Source organism: Xiphophorus hellerii, chromosome 21 (assembly GCF_003331165.1).
Source record: "Xiphophorus hellerii strain 12219 chromosome 21, Xiphophorus_hellerii-4.1, whole genome shotgun sequence".
NCBI classification, from domain to species: Eukaryota; Metazoa; Chordata; class Actinopteri; order Cyprinodontiformes; family Poeciliidae; genus Xiphophorus; species Xiphophorus hellerii.
In genome coordinates this window covers 20,380,164-20,393,145 of record NC_045692.1, presented here as the reverse complement: position 1 = coordinate 20,393,145, position 12,982 = coordinate 20,380,164, and the positions used below count along the sequence as shown (strand labels likewise).

Genomic DNA, 12,982 nt, shown 5'->3' with positions numbered 1-12,982 from the left:
AAACAAGCCCGCTTCCTGAAAGAAAGAAAAAAAAAATCAACACCAGGTGCATTTTTATTTCATCCATGTCATGGAGTAGATTTTTAAACAACCTGAAACCAAAAACTGACACAAACATCTGAGTGAAAAAAGCAGAAATGCGTGTTTTACGTCAAATACATCAATATTTTTCTACTTCAGGATGCAAATGCAATCCTCTGTATCCAAAAAAGACATGACCTATGAACTGTTTTATTAAAAATGAATCACTTCTCTCAGGTTAACCACACAATGTTTTATATTTCAGCTAAGTTTTAATTTGCCAAAAACTGTTTCCAACATGAAAACATTGCTTTGAACTGTCATCCAGCAAATACAAACCATATAATTAACTCCTAACTGCTAAGACGTGGCTGTTTGGTGTTTTGCAGTCTGCGGCTGCAGTAGCAAGACAAATATTGCACAACCAAGTGAGCTTTTTCTTTCCATTCAGGCATTTATTTAAAATTTAGTTTGAATTGTTTGAATCTGAATGAAGGACATGGAAGTTTCATGCTTCAAAGAGTTAATTTTGAGACTTTGAGACGATTGTGATGGAAACTTTACATCTACATGAATGAATGGGTTAGGAAGGCCAGCTTGGTAACTCACACTTAATATTAAATATTAAATATTAAATGACTTTAGATAAAAAAAAGTTTTATTTCTTGTTAATTCCCTAATCAGGCTACAAAAGTATTTATTCTGAAGGGAAAAAATCCAAGGTATTGAATATTTTAGGCTTTAGTAATCATGAATTTCAAACAAATACAATATAAAAAGTCTACAGAAAAGCAGTACAAATTTAAGGCATAACTAAAATTAATTTGATACATTGAAAATACATTTAAAGTTTGGAAGACCCCAACAAACGGTTCAGTAAATCTTTCATCTTCGACTGTTTCTAAATGTCCCGAGGGGAAAAGTTTCTGCTTCTCTCCATCAGCTTCATGCCAGACAGTACAGGACAAAGATTTTTAGTTTTTCTTTCCACCTCATGCTGCTGAAGTGTTAATTATATCTTCTGCACATCCTGATGAAATCAAAACTGTCCTGTTTCATTACAAACGAAGTTGTCTTAGTGTTAAAAAATACAATCTTTGTTGCAAATGAGGATATGAGTTGTTTTTGCCCTTCTTCCAAATACCAAGACACATTGTTACACTCAATTTCAGGGTTTTAATGTCTCAAGACGTAATTGAAAACATTTCTAAAAAGTTTTTCCCATTCTCTAACATACCTAAACACTCATGAATCTTGTTTGAGAAACTGGAAAAGACCAATATTTGTGTATGTCCTGGTGCATGAAATGATGCAGTAGAAGGAGGAGGATGTGTTTTAACCAAAAATTTACTAGACACAGACGCATATCTGCACTGTAAATCATGCAAATGGAAATTATTTATCAAGCGATTAATCGATTTATCGCTTATTGTGACAGGCCTACACAAACACTGAATTTACAGTAAACAATTTAGCAAGTTTAATAACTTTTGTTTGTAAAATTTGGGAAGAAAAATGTGAAAAACATGCAATTTATCACCGCAAAGTCAAATCAAATGACGCTCTTGGGAGCCCCCTCGTTGTGTCGGGTCGGTAAACAGCTGCTTAGCTCGCGATGCCTTGGGCCGGCTTTGTGCGTCACACTGCATCTCATGACTGCATCATTCGTACATTCATGAGATGCTTTTGGGCGTGTTTGTTACCTACGCTTGACATTCACATTCTGTGTTAGATAAGCATTTTTCTCATATTTCTGATTTGAGATTATCTGTAGAAGTTTCCGTTAAAAGTTTCGACAGACGTTTTGCCATTTCCACCTCATTGCGAAACCTGAAGCTCGTGCTTTCTGTGCGTACCTGTTGGTCTCCTGCTTGAGCCGCCCCAGCTGGGCGCCGAGAGGAACATGCGAGCGCTGATGCTCCTCGGTGTGGCTGGAGTTCACCGTACTGGTGCTGCTGAGGACGGGGTCCGGCGTGGTTCCCGGCTCGTCTGAGGTTGGAGCCAAAACGGGACTGAACACGGCTTCCTCTTCATCCACCTCGTCGTCCTTCTCTGCCCCCTCACACTCCGAGGCTGGTCCAAAGTGGGTCTGCAGCTCTGGAGGCCAAAATCAGCCATTTGGAGTCAAACGTTACACCATAAAACCAACGTATTTATCCACATTTTACTGGCAATGTTTCATAACTTGTTCGGTAGGCTGAGTAAATGTTTCAGAGTGTTTCACATTTCCATCACTCAGAAGTTTTGTTTATTTTAAAATGACTAAGTTAATGAGAACTGCATGGTGAATTTGACGTTATCCCTCATTGCTCTATTAATCCCCAAAGAACGACAGGAATGAAAATAAGAGCAACGTACTTTAATCTGCAAAGACAAAGGAAAAAAATGATCTTAACAGATAAGAGCTGCCCAGTTTCAGAGTTTAAATTTAAAAAGATACAACCCAACCCCACAGACATTGTGTCTGAACCCAATGTAAACTTTATATATACTATTTAAATATTGTCTTTGCACTGACTTAGTGATGTAACCTCCCAGGTTTTTAGCTTTTGTTTAACATTTTAGCTTCATGTTGTTGCTTTTTGTAACTGCCTGTTGAGTCAAGAGCAAAACTTTGGGATGTGTGATTGAGAGGAGCGAAGACAAGTGTGCATTAGTTTTCTTTCCTTCCTTCCTTTCTTTCTATACAACCTCAGTCAACATCAAGTTTTAATCTAAGAGATTTTAGATGATAAAAAAAATATTTTTTTTTCAACAGACAATTTCTGAACTGCATTGTCGGGTTTGGCTATTAGCTTGAGTGACTGTTAGCTTGAAATGCTCCTAAAGTTGGATATCAGCCACATTTGCTGCTAGTATTAGTAGCTGCTAGCTTGCTATACTGCTAAAGTTGGATATTAGCCAGGTTAGCCGTTAGCCTGAGTAGCTGTCAGCTTAAGATCCTGTTAACATTATTGTAAATAACTCACATTTTACAATGTTTAACTGGAAAACAATTTTCTCTCTCATTGACTCTCATTCGGGATCACTGATTCTCATATTGGGGGTGAAGCTTCCTCCTGGGAAATATGAATTGTTGCATAAATCTATACGGCCAATGTGCAAAACATTCATTGCATGTAAAGTTCATGTCTGATGATGCATACCAATAAACTTAATCAGCCAAATATGACATGCTAACAATAATTTCAGTCATTTTCATTGCTAATGAAGCACTTAAAAAGTCAACTGTAAGTTGTAAAACTTTCTTGAGATCATAATTTTGGTCTTTTAAACCACTGATGATGGGTCCCTTGGGATGTTTTGCTACTACAAGCAACAGCAGGCGTAGTTCTGGTCCTGTACTTTTCCAGTTTAAATGTTCTAACCCTACTGTTAGCTTGACTCTTCAATGATAATTTCCCCCATTACTCTCCAAACACACTGCAGGTAAAATACTCACATTTCACTTCTACAGACAAGAATATAACATGATTTAGTGCAATACTGGGGAGGAAATATCTAGATTTCATCATTAGAAAGCCGCAGGAGTTTTAAATTCTCCCACCTGGAATGAGGATGGTGATGGCGGCCTGTACGGCTCTGCGGATGATGTTATCCATGGCAAACATCCAGTGAGGTTTGATGTGATGATTTCGCAGAACCTTGTTCACCTGGGAGAATCAGAGACTTTCAAAATACTGCAAAATATAAACATGTCACATGTCTGCAATCTTGAATAAACCAAGAAATTCCAGATTTAGCAAGTCTTAGCAAACATTGCATCTAGCTATCACACCCATCCCTCTTATTGCCCCTCACATGTTTTTAAAAATGCAATATTAAGCTTTTTTTTCCTATAATCTCAGGATGTTTCATGCTAATCCCAGAGATTGTGCTGGTTCTGACCGAGTCCTGAAAGCCAAAAAGCACCAGCTGGATCTGGTTGATGGAGTTAGAGTCGAAGTCCAGATCCAGTTTGAGTTTGGAGATGGTGGCCGCCATGACGCGTCTTTCCGGAGAGTGAATAAAGTCCCGCAGGATGCAGATGATCTGCTTGATGTGCTCCATAGAGAGCAGCAGCTCCTCGCTGCCCTGGAATCACATTTTACAAAATGCAGTAAAATACATTACTTACTGACTAACAAACATCACTGTGAAGCCTGAATTTCATGCAATTAAACGGGTTGGATGGCAGTACTCTTAAAAAAGAACTGTGGCACCCCCTACTGGTTATTTAAGAAAGCACCATCTTTTTTCCCCCCATGTTACTAAATATAAAACATGTTTTGTTTGTCAGAAAATTCTTTCTGTTGGTCAACAAAGAGGTGGAATTTTTCTCAGAATTCTGACCTTTTTTTTTCTAACATTTTGACATTTTTTCCCCAGAATTCTGGTTTTTGTTTTTCTTTGAATTTTCACTTTCTTCATCAGAATTGATCCTCCCCCCAGAATTCAAACTATTGATCTTAGAAGTCGGAATAATTCTAGTAAATTCTGAGGAAAAAAAGTCAAAATTTGGAGGAAAAAAAATGCCTGAATTTTGAGAAAAAAATGTCCTTGTTGTGGCACTAATACTCTTCCGTTGGAAACTGCTGTCATTTGTTTGATAAAATATTATTTAAGCATACAACTGTTATTTTCCAGGTTCCTCTGGGCCACGTAAAGCTTTACGGTGGTCAGTATTTGGCCCGCAGGCCTTGCGTTGGCTTCATGTTTCATCCCTACACTGACCTGGATGTGGTTCTCCTTCAGGTTGGAGATGACCTTCTCCTGGTCGTCATTCAGGACCTTGTAGAGGATAGCTCGCCTCTCACTGTCCTTCTTCAGGAGGAAGAGGCCGCTGTCCCTGTCCTCCGGTGAGGGCGGGACACTGCGGTCCTCTGAGACTGAACTCTCATCTGGGACACTGCAAGACAAGATGATTTACAACAGCCTCGGTTTCAGTTTACTTGCAGATGCAATCCTCTCCTGGCTACTGTGTGTGCCCAGGGAAGTGCAGGGAAGCATGAGTCAGCGCGGCTGGACGCAACCCCACGGCGCTGTGGACGACACACGATATGTGTGTACACAGCCGCCAGCTGAGGATCACAAAATAATCAAGCTTCGTTATACTGACGCTGTAAAAGGCAGCGGAGCACAAAGACTCCACCTGGCCTCCAAACATGAGCACAATTATTTACTGAATGGAGGAGCTGGAGGATTCCTGTGAGGATCAGGCTTTAATTCTTTATTTTTATAAATTTAAGAAAAGTCCAGACATTGGTAGTTCTGTTGGAGTATGAATTTGTAATAGCTAATCAGCTGAATGATGATGCAACAATTATTTTGACTTTCTTTTTCATTTCACTCAAATTTTAAACCTTTTTTTTCCCCCCGTTCGCGTACCGTTTTGACTCCAACTGTGTTTCTTTAAGTAAACGCAAAATATATACTGTCATGGCTGTCATTGTCAGGCCCAAAAAATGACAAAAAGCAGCCAAAGACTACAGATAATAATAATAAAATAATAATAATAATAATAATAAATTAAACTTCCGAAAGTTTGAACAACTTTTGATCACTTTTAAAGTTTACATAAAGGTCTACCTCAGGTATTCTGGTATCTAATGCATCTTTGTGATGTAACCTGAGTCTGTCCTCACCTTAGGTAGTTGGAGCTGGAGGTTTTGAGGTTTTCAGAGCCAGAGGTTCTCTTCCTCTGGAAGAAAACGTCATGTTTGGAGTCGCAGTCTGGACTCACTGAGCCGTGTTCGCTGCTGCTGCTGCCGGCAGCTTCGCCCTGCTGCTGCGCTGGGATGGAAACGCTGTGGATGTAGTCTGAAAACACAAACATGCAGGAGAGACATGTTAGCATAAAAAATAACGGTATAGAAATGTAGCAAATGTTTCTGACGCAACTGAACTGCCCAACATTAATGTGGTTGAGGTTGCAGCTGATCGCGGTGTGTTTATCTGTCTCCCACCTGATGGCTTGAAGGCAATTTTGCTTTTTTTGCCCTTCGTGGTTTGCCTGAGGAAAATGTCCCTGAGCAGATCTGCAGCGATGGGTCTCTTATTAGGATCGGGCTCGAAGCAGCGCAGGATGAAGGACTTTGCTTCTAGAGATAGAGATTCAGGAATCTCTGGGTGGATTTTAAACATTCCCACCTGCAACAGAAAGTTAGTTTTTAAATATTTTCATTAACAGGAAGTGGAAGCATCTCAAAAATGGTGACTCTACACAGCTACCTTAAACATGGCTGCCTGTGGCTCTCCGAGCTCGTGAAACGGAGGTTTCCCAGTGGCCATTTCTATGATGGTGCATCCCAGAGACCAGATGTCAGCCGGGGCGCCGTAACCTCGAGGGCCCTTATCAATGATCTCTGGAGCCATGTACTGCAGAGTACCTACAACAAACCAAACTCATTTATAAAAAAACGGCTATTTCCGTATTGTAGGAGATTGATGCTATTAGGACGGATTAGGTTAAATTCTGGTCTAAATCTGAATATCTTTGTTTGTGGTTAATGCAGTTGGTGAACAAACAAACACCAGATGAGATAATTAGCATAAAAAGACGGCCATTTTTCCTCCTTGATTCTTCCCTGCATCCCAAAGTTCAGAGCACGTTTACAGGAACAGCCATAAAAAAGAGCCGCGGGAGACGAGCAGCAGAAACAGATAAGCAGACCAACAGACCTGCTAATGAAAGGTAAACACCCTTCTGCCTCTGCTTGATTAGCTAATCTAATTACACACCTCTGTGGCTGCAGGAGGAGGCCAGATGGCCAATGAATGTGTATGTCCACACACGCTCGCATGCTTGAGTGTTTCCATAGAGGCTGATAGAGGCTCTTGACATTTGGAGGGTCATTTGATATTTACTCTCATAGCATGAGACAGCAGCATTTCAATGACTCAATTTATTTATTGCAGACTGAATTGCTGTCTGTTTAGCCCAACGTATAAGTTTTTGAGTCAATTTGTTGGTTTAAATTACGAATGTAATATATTTTCACATATTTATTTTAACATTAAAGTAAAATTGGTTGTAGTTCTGTTATTTTTATGCTTTCTTTGTTAAAAAACTTCTTGTATCTAAATAACATTTTTGTAAAATTGCAAAAACACAAAATTTTTCCAAGTATTTTTATCTAATTTCTAGCACAAATATCTTAGTACACTTAAATAAGACAAAACTAACTTACAAGTAACTTTTCACGAGAGAATTTGAATCAATAATTCCTTAATATTGAATTAAAAAGTATTAGTTCCCCTACCAGATAAAAACTTGTTATAAATGAAATAATCTGCCAGTGGAACCAGTAATTTTTAAAACAATATTAAGAATTTTTTTACTTAAATATCAGGATCCTATATTTTAGTGTATTAAGATATTTGCACTATAAACTAAACCAAAAATTAAGATTTTGTGTTTTTGCAGTGCAGCTTAAACTTTCCCAGGATCTTTTTACCAGCATTGACTCAATTTATTATGTTTGTAATAATAAACATTATAAACATCTTGTTTTTTATATTTTTTAAATATAAAAAAACAGATTAAATGTAGGTTTAGGTTTTATTATTTACATATGTTAGTCTTTATTACAGATGCTATATTTCATGTTTAAGAGTGGCGTCAGTGATGTTAGCTGTAGGAGGTTTATATCTTAAAAAGTTAGCAGATCAACAATATTTCACCTAAAATAAATTCATTTATAATACAAACTCTTGTGTCTACTGGTTTCTAGTTTTCTATCCTCTGTCTTATTTCTGTTATAACAGGAGGAGTTGCAGGCTACCTGTAAACGTTTCTGTGCAGGGATTTACTCCAGCCAGGCGTTTCGAGGTTCCAAAGTCAGAGATCTTCAAGACGCCGCTGTAGGTATTTACCAACACATTGTCTCCCTGTAGAAGATAAAATATAGGTTACTTACCATTTTTACTTACCTTAAAATAAATATTTTTTGCTTCCTGTTGTTTTTTAAGCACTAAAATAAGCAATTCAATCAGTAACAGAGTGCCACAGGGCACTGTTCTCGGTCTGTTAATTAATTGTTCTTCTCAAAACTTTAGTATCAAATTTAAACCAGAATAACTTTAGTTATTAAATATGTAGGGTGATTCCCACATCCCTCAGACAGATAAAAGTATTTAACAAGAGCTTGTTAAAAATTTGGAGAACCTAAAACAGAAGCTACATTTCCATTCACCATATAATTCTGCAATTTGACATTTTGAAAAAAATGTGCTTAATGGAAATATGCCAATTAAAAAAGTTGATTTCTTCTTATTACACACAAACAAACTTATTCATGTGTGATTTTAATTGCGTTTCTTTAATGGAAACACTGCAATTATGAAATTGTGTTGTTTTTTTTACATTAGTGGAATACAGACAAGGTTTTGCTTAAATTTGTACTGGAAACACACCTGGATCATTAACCTGCCGCTGTATAAAATCAGTTTGTATTTCCCTTTCTCTCTGCTGATGAGCTGAAGCTACCCCATATTTATCACCGTTTTGTATTTGACTACTGGTACCTTTATATCTCTGTGGACAATCTGGTTCTCATGCAGGTACCGCAGCCCCTCCAGGATCTGTCTGGTGTAGAAAATGATCGTCGCTTCTTTCAAAGGTCCCCATTTTGACCTCAGCAAAGCAGACAAGCTTCCTGGAAAATAAAAACAAGCAATGTCCAACAAACTGAAAGCTTAAAGGGGTCGCCTTGTTTCATAAGAATCGATCTAACAGTATTTGTCCGTCAAGGTGAGGCAACAGATTCTCTACGGTGCAGATTTGTACCTCCAGGCACTTGTTCCATGAAGATCTTGATGTATCTGTTCTCAGAAACCGAGCCCAAATACTGAACGATGTTCCTGTGCTTCAGGTACTTGTGAAGGGCGATTTCTTCATGAAGTGGCTGCGAGTATCTGAATCACAGAAAGGGAAGAAGAGAAAAAGACAAAATGCATTTTGATTTGTAATTTAATATTAAAATTTATATCCATCCATCCATCCATTTTCTAAACCCTTGTCCCTAGTGGGGCGCTAACTGTAGCAAGAAAATCGCTGAGTTGGCAACAATGGGGCGACTATTGTTGACTGCAAACATTCAGATGAGGGCTGTGGTTGATTATTAGACCTTTGCAGAGGCAGATAAAATCGTCAGATAAGATCAGCTTCACATGTAAATATCAGTCGACCTCCAAAAATTAGGGAAGTCGGCGCCAGTAAATCAGTGCATTCCTAATATTTTGCATTTATTATTAAAAAGAAGATTAGAGCCACTGCAAAAAAGGAAAGAAAATCTGGCTTTAATCTCAGAATACTGACTTTAATCTTCTGAGATTAAAGCAGCTTTTTATTATTAAAATAATAAAAATAAACACGTTTATATTTATTTAGAAACAACAATACTAATGTTTTAATTCAGGAAGAGTTCAGAAATCAATATTTGGTGGAATAACGAGGGTTTTTCAGTGGAGTTCGGTGCAGTGAGCTGTATATATACATTTATCTACCTTTTAGACACATTGGGAAATAAAACAACCAGAAACAAAATACAATAACATGAAAACAAATTTTGTTTAATATCGGCCGATACCGATGTTAGTGCATCACTACTTTTTATGTCAGATTTATTTAGCTTTATTGATAATAGTTACATTTAAAAGATTCAGTTTTTAAAAATTGGGCCGGTATCCTACCTGCTGTCTCTTTCAGGGATCTCTTTAATAGCGATCCGGACCTGGTTGCTCAGGTCCCTCCCAGCATACACCACTCCATAAGTGCCCCGGCCCAGCACCACCCTGTCTCCGTTCTCGTCCGTGTCATATTCATACTGAAACACAGACATAAACACAAGCAGCTTGCACCAGCAGAACATTGTTTTATAACAGTTATGAAGCCACAGACTGACCTCCAGCGTGTCTCCATCCCCCTCTCCTTCCAGCTCCACAGCGTTCCCTGTACCATCAGAGATCATCTCTTTCACCAGGGAGCAGAACCTGATCCACCCCCACATGAACCCACATTAAAACTGTTATTTTTGGGTTTTAGACTCTAGTTTAAAATGAAAATACTGTGCAGAACACTGAAGTCATCTCTCATTCCTTTATTTTCATGCTTTCAGGTTGCCAGGTTTTCATGTAAGTCTTCATATATTTCGACTGGAAGGGCTTCAGAAGTTTGTCACTTTTATAACAATATTCATATTTCTTTTGCTGTATAAATAAGAAAAAAGAGCTAAATAAATAACAAACTGATGCTTAAAGAGATATGGGGTAAAATATTGGCAGCCATCAGTTTTTTTTTTGTTTTCTTCTGGATTTTTCAAGTTTCTTTCGGGTTTCTGCAGGTTTCTTAAACTTAAATTTAAGACTTTTAAGACCAGTATAAAATGAATTTACGGCCTGCATCACAACAGAAAATCACAAATAAATAAATCGAAGTGAGCCAATGGCGAGGATGAACATCATCTGGCAAACTGCTGATAAATTTGCACTTACTCATGATGGACATAAAAAAGCTAGCTAGTTTCACCTTTTCTAGCTAGCTGGTTAGCTAGCAGCGAGCGAGCAGTAGTTGCAACTTCATGTAGTCACAGAAGACGGTACCATAAAGCCTGGCAAAGAATAAAAATAAAACTACATAGAATATGAAATAAAATAGCACTAGCTAGCTTTACCCTTACTAGCTAGCTCATTAGGTAGCAGCGAGCTAGCGGTAGCCACAATTGTCTTGAGTCACAAAAGACAGTAGAATAAAGAAAAAATAAAAACTACATAAAATGTTAGATTAAATTGTATTATCACAACTATATTTAAAACCTGGGATTAATGTATTTAAGGCCAACTTGTTGTTTTTCCAATTAATTTAAGACATTTTAAGGCCTTAAGTTTTACATAAATGAATTTAAGATTATTTTTTAAAAGATTTGCAGACACATTGTTCTTAGAGAAATTACTTTAACCGCTCTGGAGTGTTTTTGGGGCCTCAAACCTGAATTGACAAAAGATCTGAAATAAAATTTGTGCAGTGCGAAAAAAAAATTTTTTTAAACTATTGTACGAGATTACAAAAAGTCTGGCTAAGATTTTAGGTAGTGGTTTAAAAGGTTTGCAAAGCTTGCATATGCTCTGTAAGCAGAAACACCTACACAGACACATCTAGAGGTGTGTGTCCTCACCGACCGCACTGCTCCTCGGTGGAGAAATAGATCTGGAAGTCGTCAGAGTTGTCATGGACGTAAAGGAAGCAGCAGCGCTCGTCAAATTTGCTAATACTGCAAACGGAGCGAACAGAAAATGTAATTTAAGCATCAGTTGAAAAATACAAGAAAAACAAGGATAATGTGGGGAAAAAACAGATGGGGGAGGGTATTAAATTCTTAATTCATGTCAGATCAGATTTTTGTAAAACGTGCAGCAGCAAAAAGAAAGAATTCACCTGGTTAAGTTACCATTAACAATCATGAGTCACATTTTCTCTGTTACTTCACTCCGAGTTCATCTATAGGTGTGTTAGCAGCGTCTCAGCTTGCACTGCTTATGTAGCTGTTGTTTTAAAAATGCAGGAGGGGATTGTAAGGTGGTTAGGTCACATGGCAGGATGCCCAAACTTGTAATTAAACCTGCACTTCCAGGTGGCAAAATCAGCATTCAGTTCACACACGTTGGAAATTATTCACACATTTCCAGGATGCATGTGTCGAAACTAAGAGGCTGCTTTTCTCTTGTAAAGGCAATCTATAATAATAAATGTTATTTTTGGAGTTTCACTGTAAAATTAAAACAACCACACTCATCACGTTCATGAATTAACTTGACCTGAGCTGTTTGTACGTACCTAATGCCTTTAATGGACGTTGCAGTGAAGTTCCACTCATGGATTCCCTTCTGTGGAGTTTAAAACGCATAATTTATAATTCATGCTGAAATCCAAAATAATTGAAACTGAAATAAACACATATTGAAACCAAAGTGTATGATAATGTAGCAAAAAACAAAAATTTTTACCAAGTGATGAATCTCTAAGTGATAATTTAAAATATGTATAATTCTTACGCTTTCAACAGGAGAGACATGCCAGATGGAAACATGCTTCTCTTCAGCTTCATTGTTTATGGACACATAGGAAGGCTGGTAAACTTTTGTTGGCTCCAAAATCAAAACCTACAAAATAACAAAACACACAAAAATACTAGGATTTATTATGTTATTTTATATGACACGCCAAGAAACCTTTTACATTAAATTACAAGAATAAAGTCAAAATACTATGAGACTAAAGTCATATTTGTACGACTATTCTTGTAAAATTATAACTTTATTCTCAAAATTAGTATGACTACATACAATACAAATGTATTGTAATATTGCAGGTATAAAGTGGAATGAGAATAAAGTTTAAAAATGTCAGAATAAAGTTTAAAAATGTGAGAATAAAGACAAACTAATCAGAGAATACAGTCAATATTACAAAAATGAACTTGTACAAGAATAAAGTCATAATATTACAATATTATGACTTTATTCTCTTCTAATATTGACTTTATTCTAGCAACATTATGATTTTATTCTTCTAATATTAAGACTTTATTCTTGTACAAGTTTATTCTCATAATTTTATTTTTACATTTTTTCTCAGTATTGCAATAATACTTCATCGTAATTTTAAACATCTGTTGCTACACAGTTAGGTCGAGTAGGGATTACAATAATAATAATCAATTTTATTTATATATTTAAACCTTAAAATCTAAAACTTAAATATCAAAACGTGTGTATTTTAAGTTTATGTATTAGTTGTTTGTACAGGAAACCGCAGTCTCTTGGTGGTTCCCTGAGTTGCCTCCACAATGATGTCCATCCAGAAGTCAAGTCTTTCTCTTTGGGGCGAATGCTCCACCGCCTGCTTTTTAAACCTCTGGATCAGCTGCAGGTTCTGCACCACTGACCGCAAATACCTGAAAGGAAACAATTAAACAAATCAAAA

General features: G+C 37.1%; 1 protein-coding gene across 2 annotated transcripts in view; it reads right to left on the bottom strand.

Annotated features, from left to right (window-relative positions):
• Positions 1-12,982, bottom strand: part of map3k15 (mitogen-activated protein kinase kinase kinase 15) — a 33,662-nt gene that overhangs the window by 6,248 nt on the left and 14,432 nt on the right. For both annotated transcript variants that reach the window (XM_032551673.1, XM_032551674.1), the window contains 16 exons: positions 12,803-12,953; positions 12,052-12,159; positions 11,834-11,883; positions 11,175-11,270; positions 9,906-9,993; positions 9,694-9,827; positions 8,789-8,916; positions 8,527-8,657; positions 7,785-7,890; positions 6,232-6,389; positions 5,967-6,150; positions 5,646-5,820; positions 4,735-4,909; positions 3,910-4,095; positions 3,569-3,674; positions 1,878-2,118 (listed from right to left, as the gene is read on the bottom strand). In XM_032551673.1, coding sequence (XP_032407564.1) covers positions 1,878-2,118; positions 3,569-3,674; positions 3,910-4,095; positions 4,735-4,909; positions 5,646-5,820; positions 5,967-6,150; positions 6,232-6,389; positions 7,785-7,890; positions 8,527-8,657; positions 8,789-8,916; positions 9,694-9,827; positions 9,906-9,993; positions 11,175-11,270; positions 11,834-11,883; positions 12,052-12,159; positions 12,803-12,953 — 2,217 coding nt within the window. The remainder of the gene's footprint in view (positions 1-1,877; positions 2,119-3,568; positions 3,675-3,909; positions 4,096-4,734; positions 4,910-5,645; positions 5,821-5,966; positions 6,151-6,231; positions 6,390-7,784; positions 7,891-8,526; positions 8,658-8,788; positions 8,917-9,693; positions 9,828-9,905; positions 9,994-11,174; positions 11,271-11,833; positions 11,884-12,051; positions 12,160-12,802; positions 12,954-12,982) is intronic.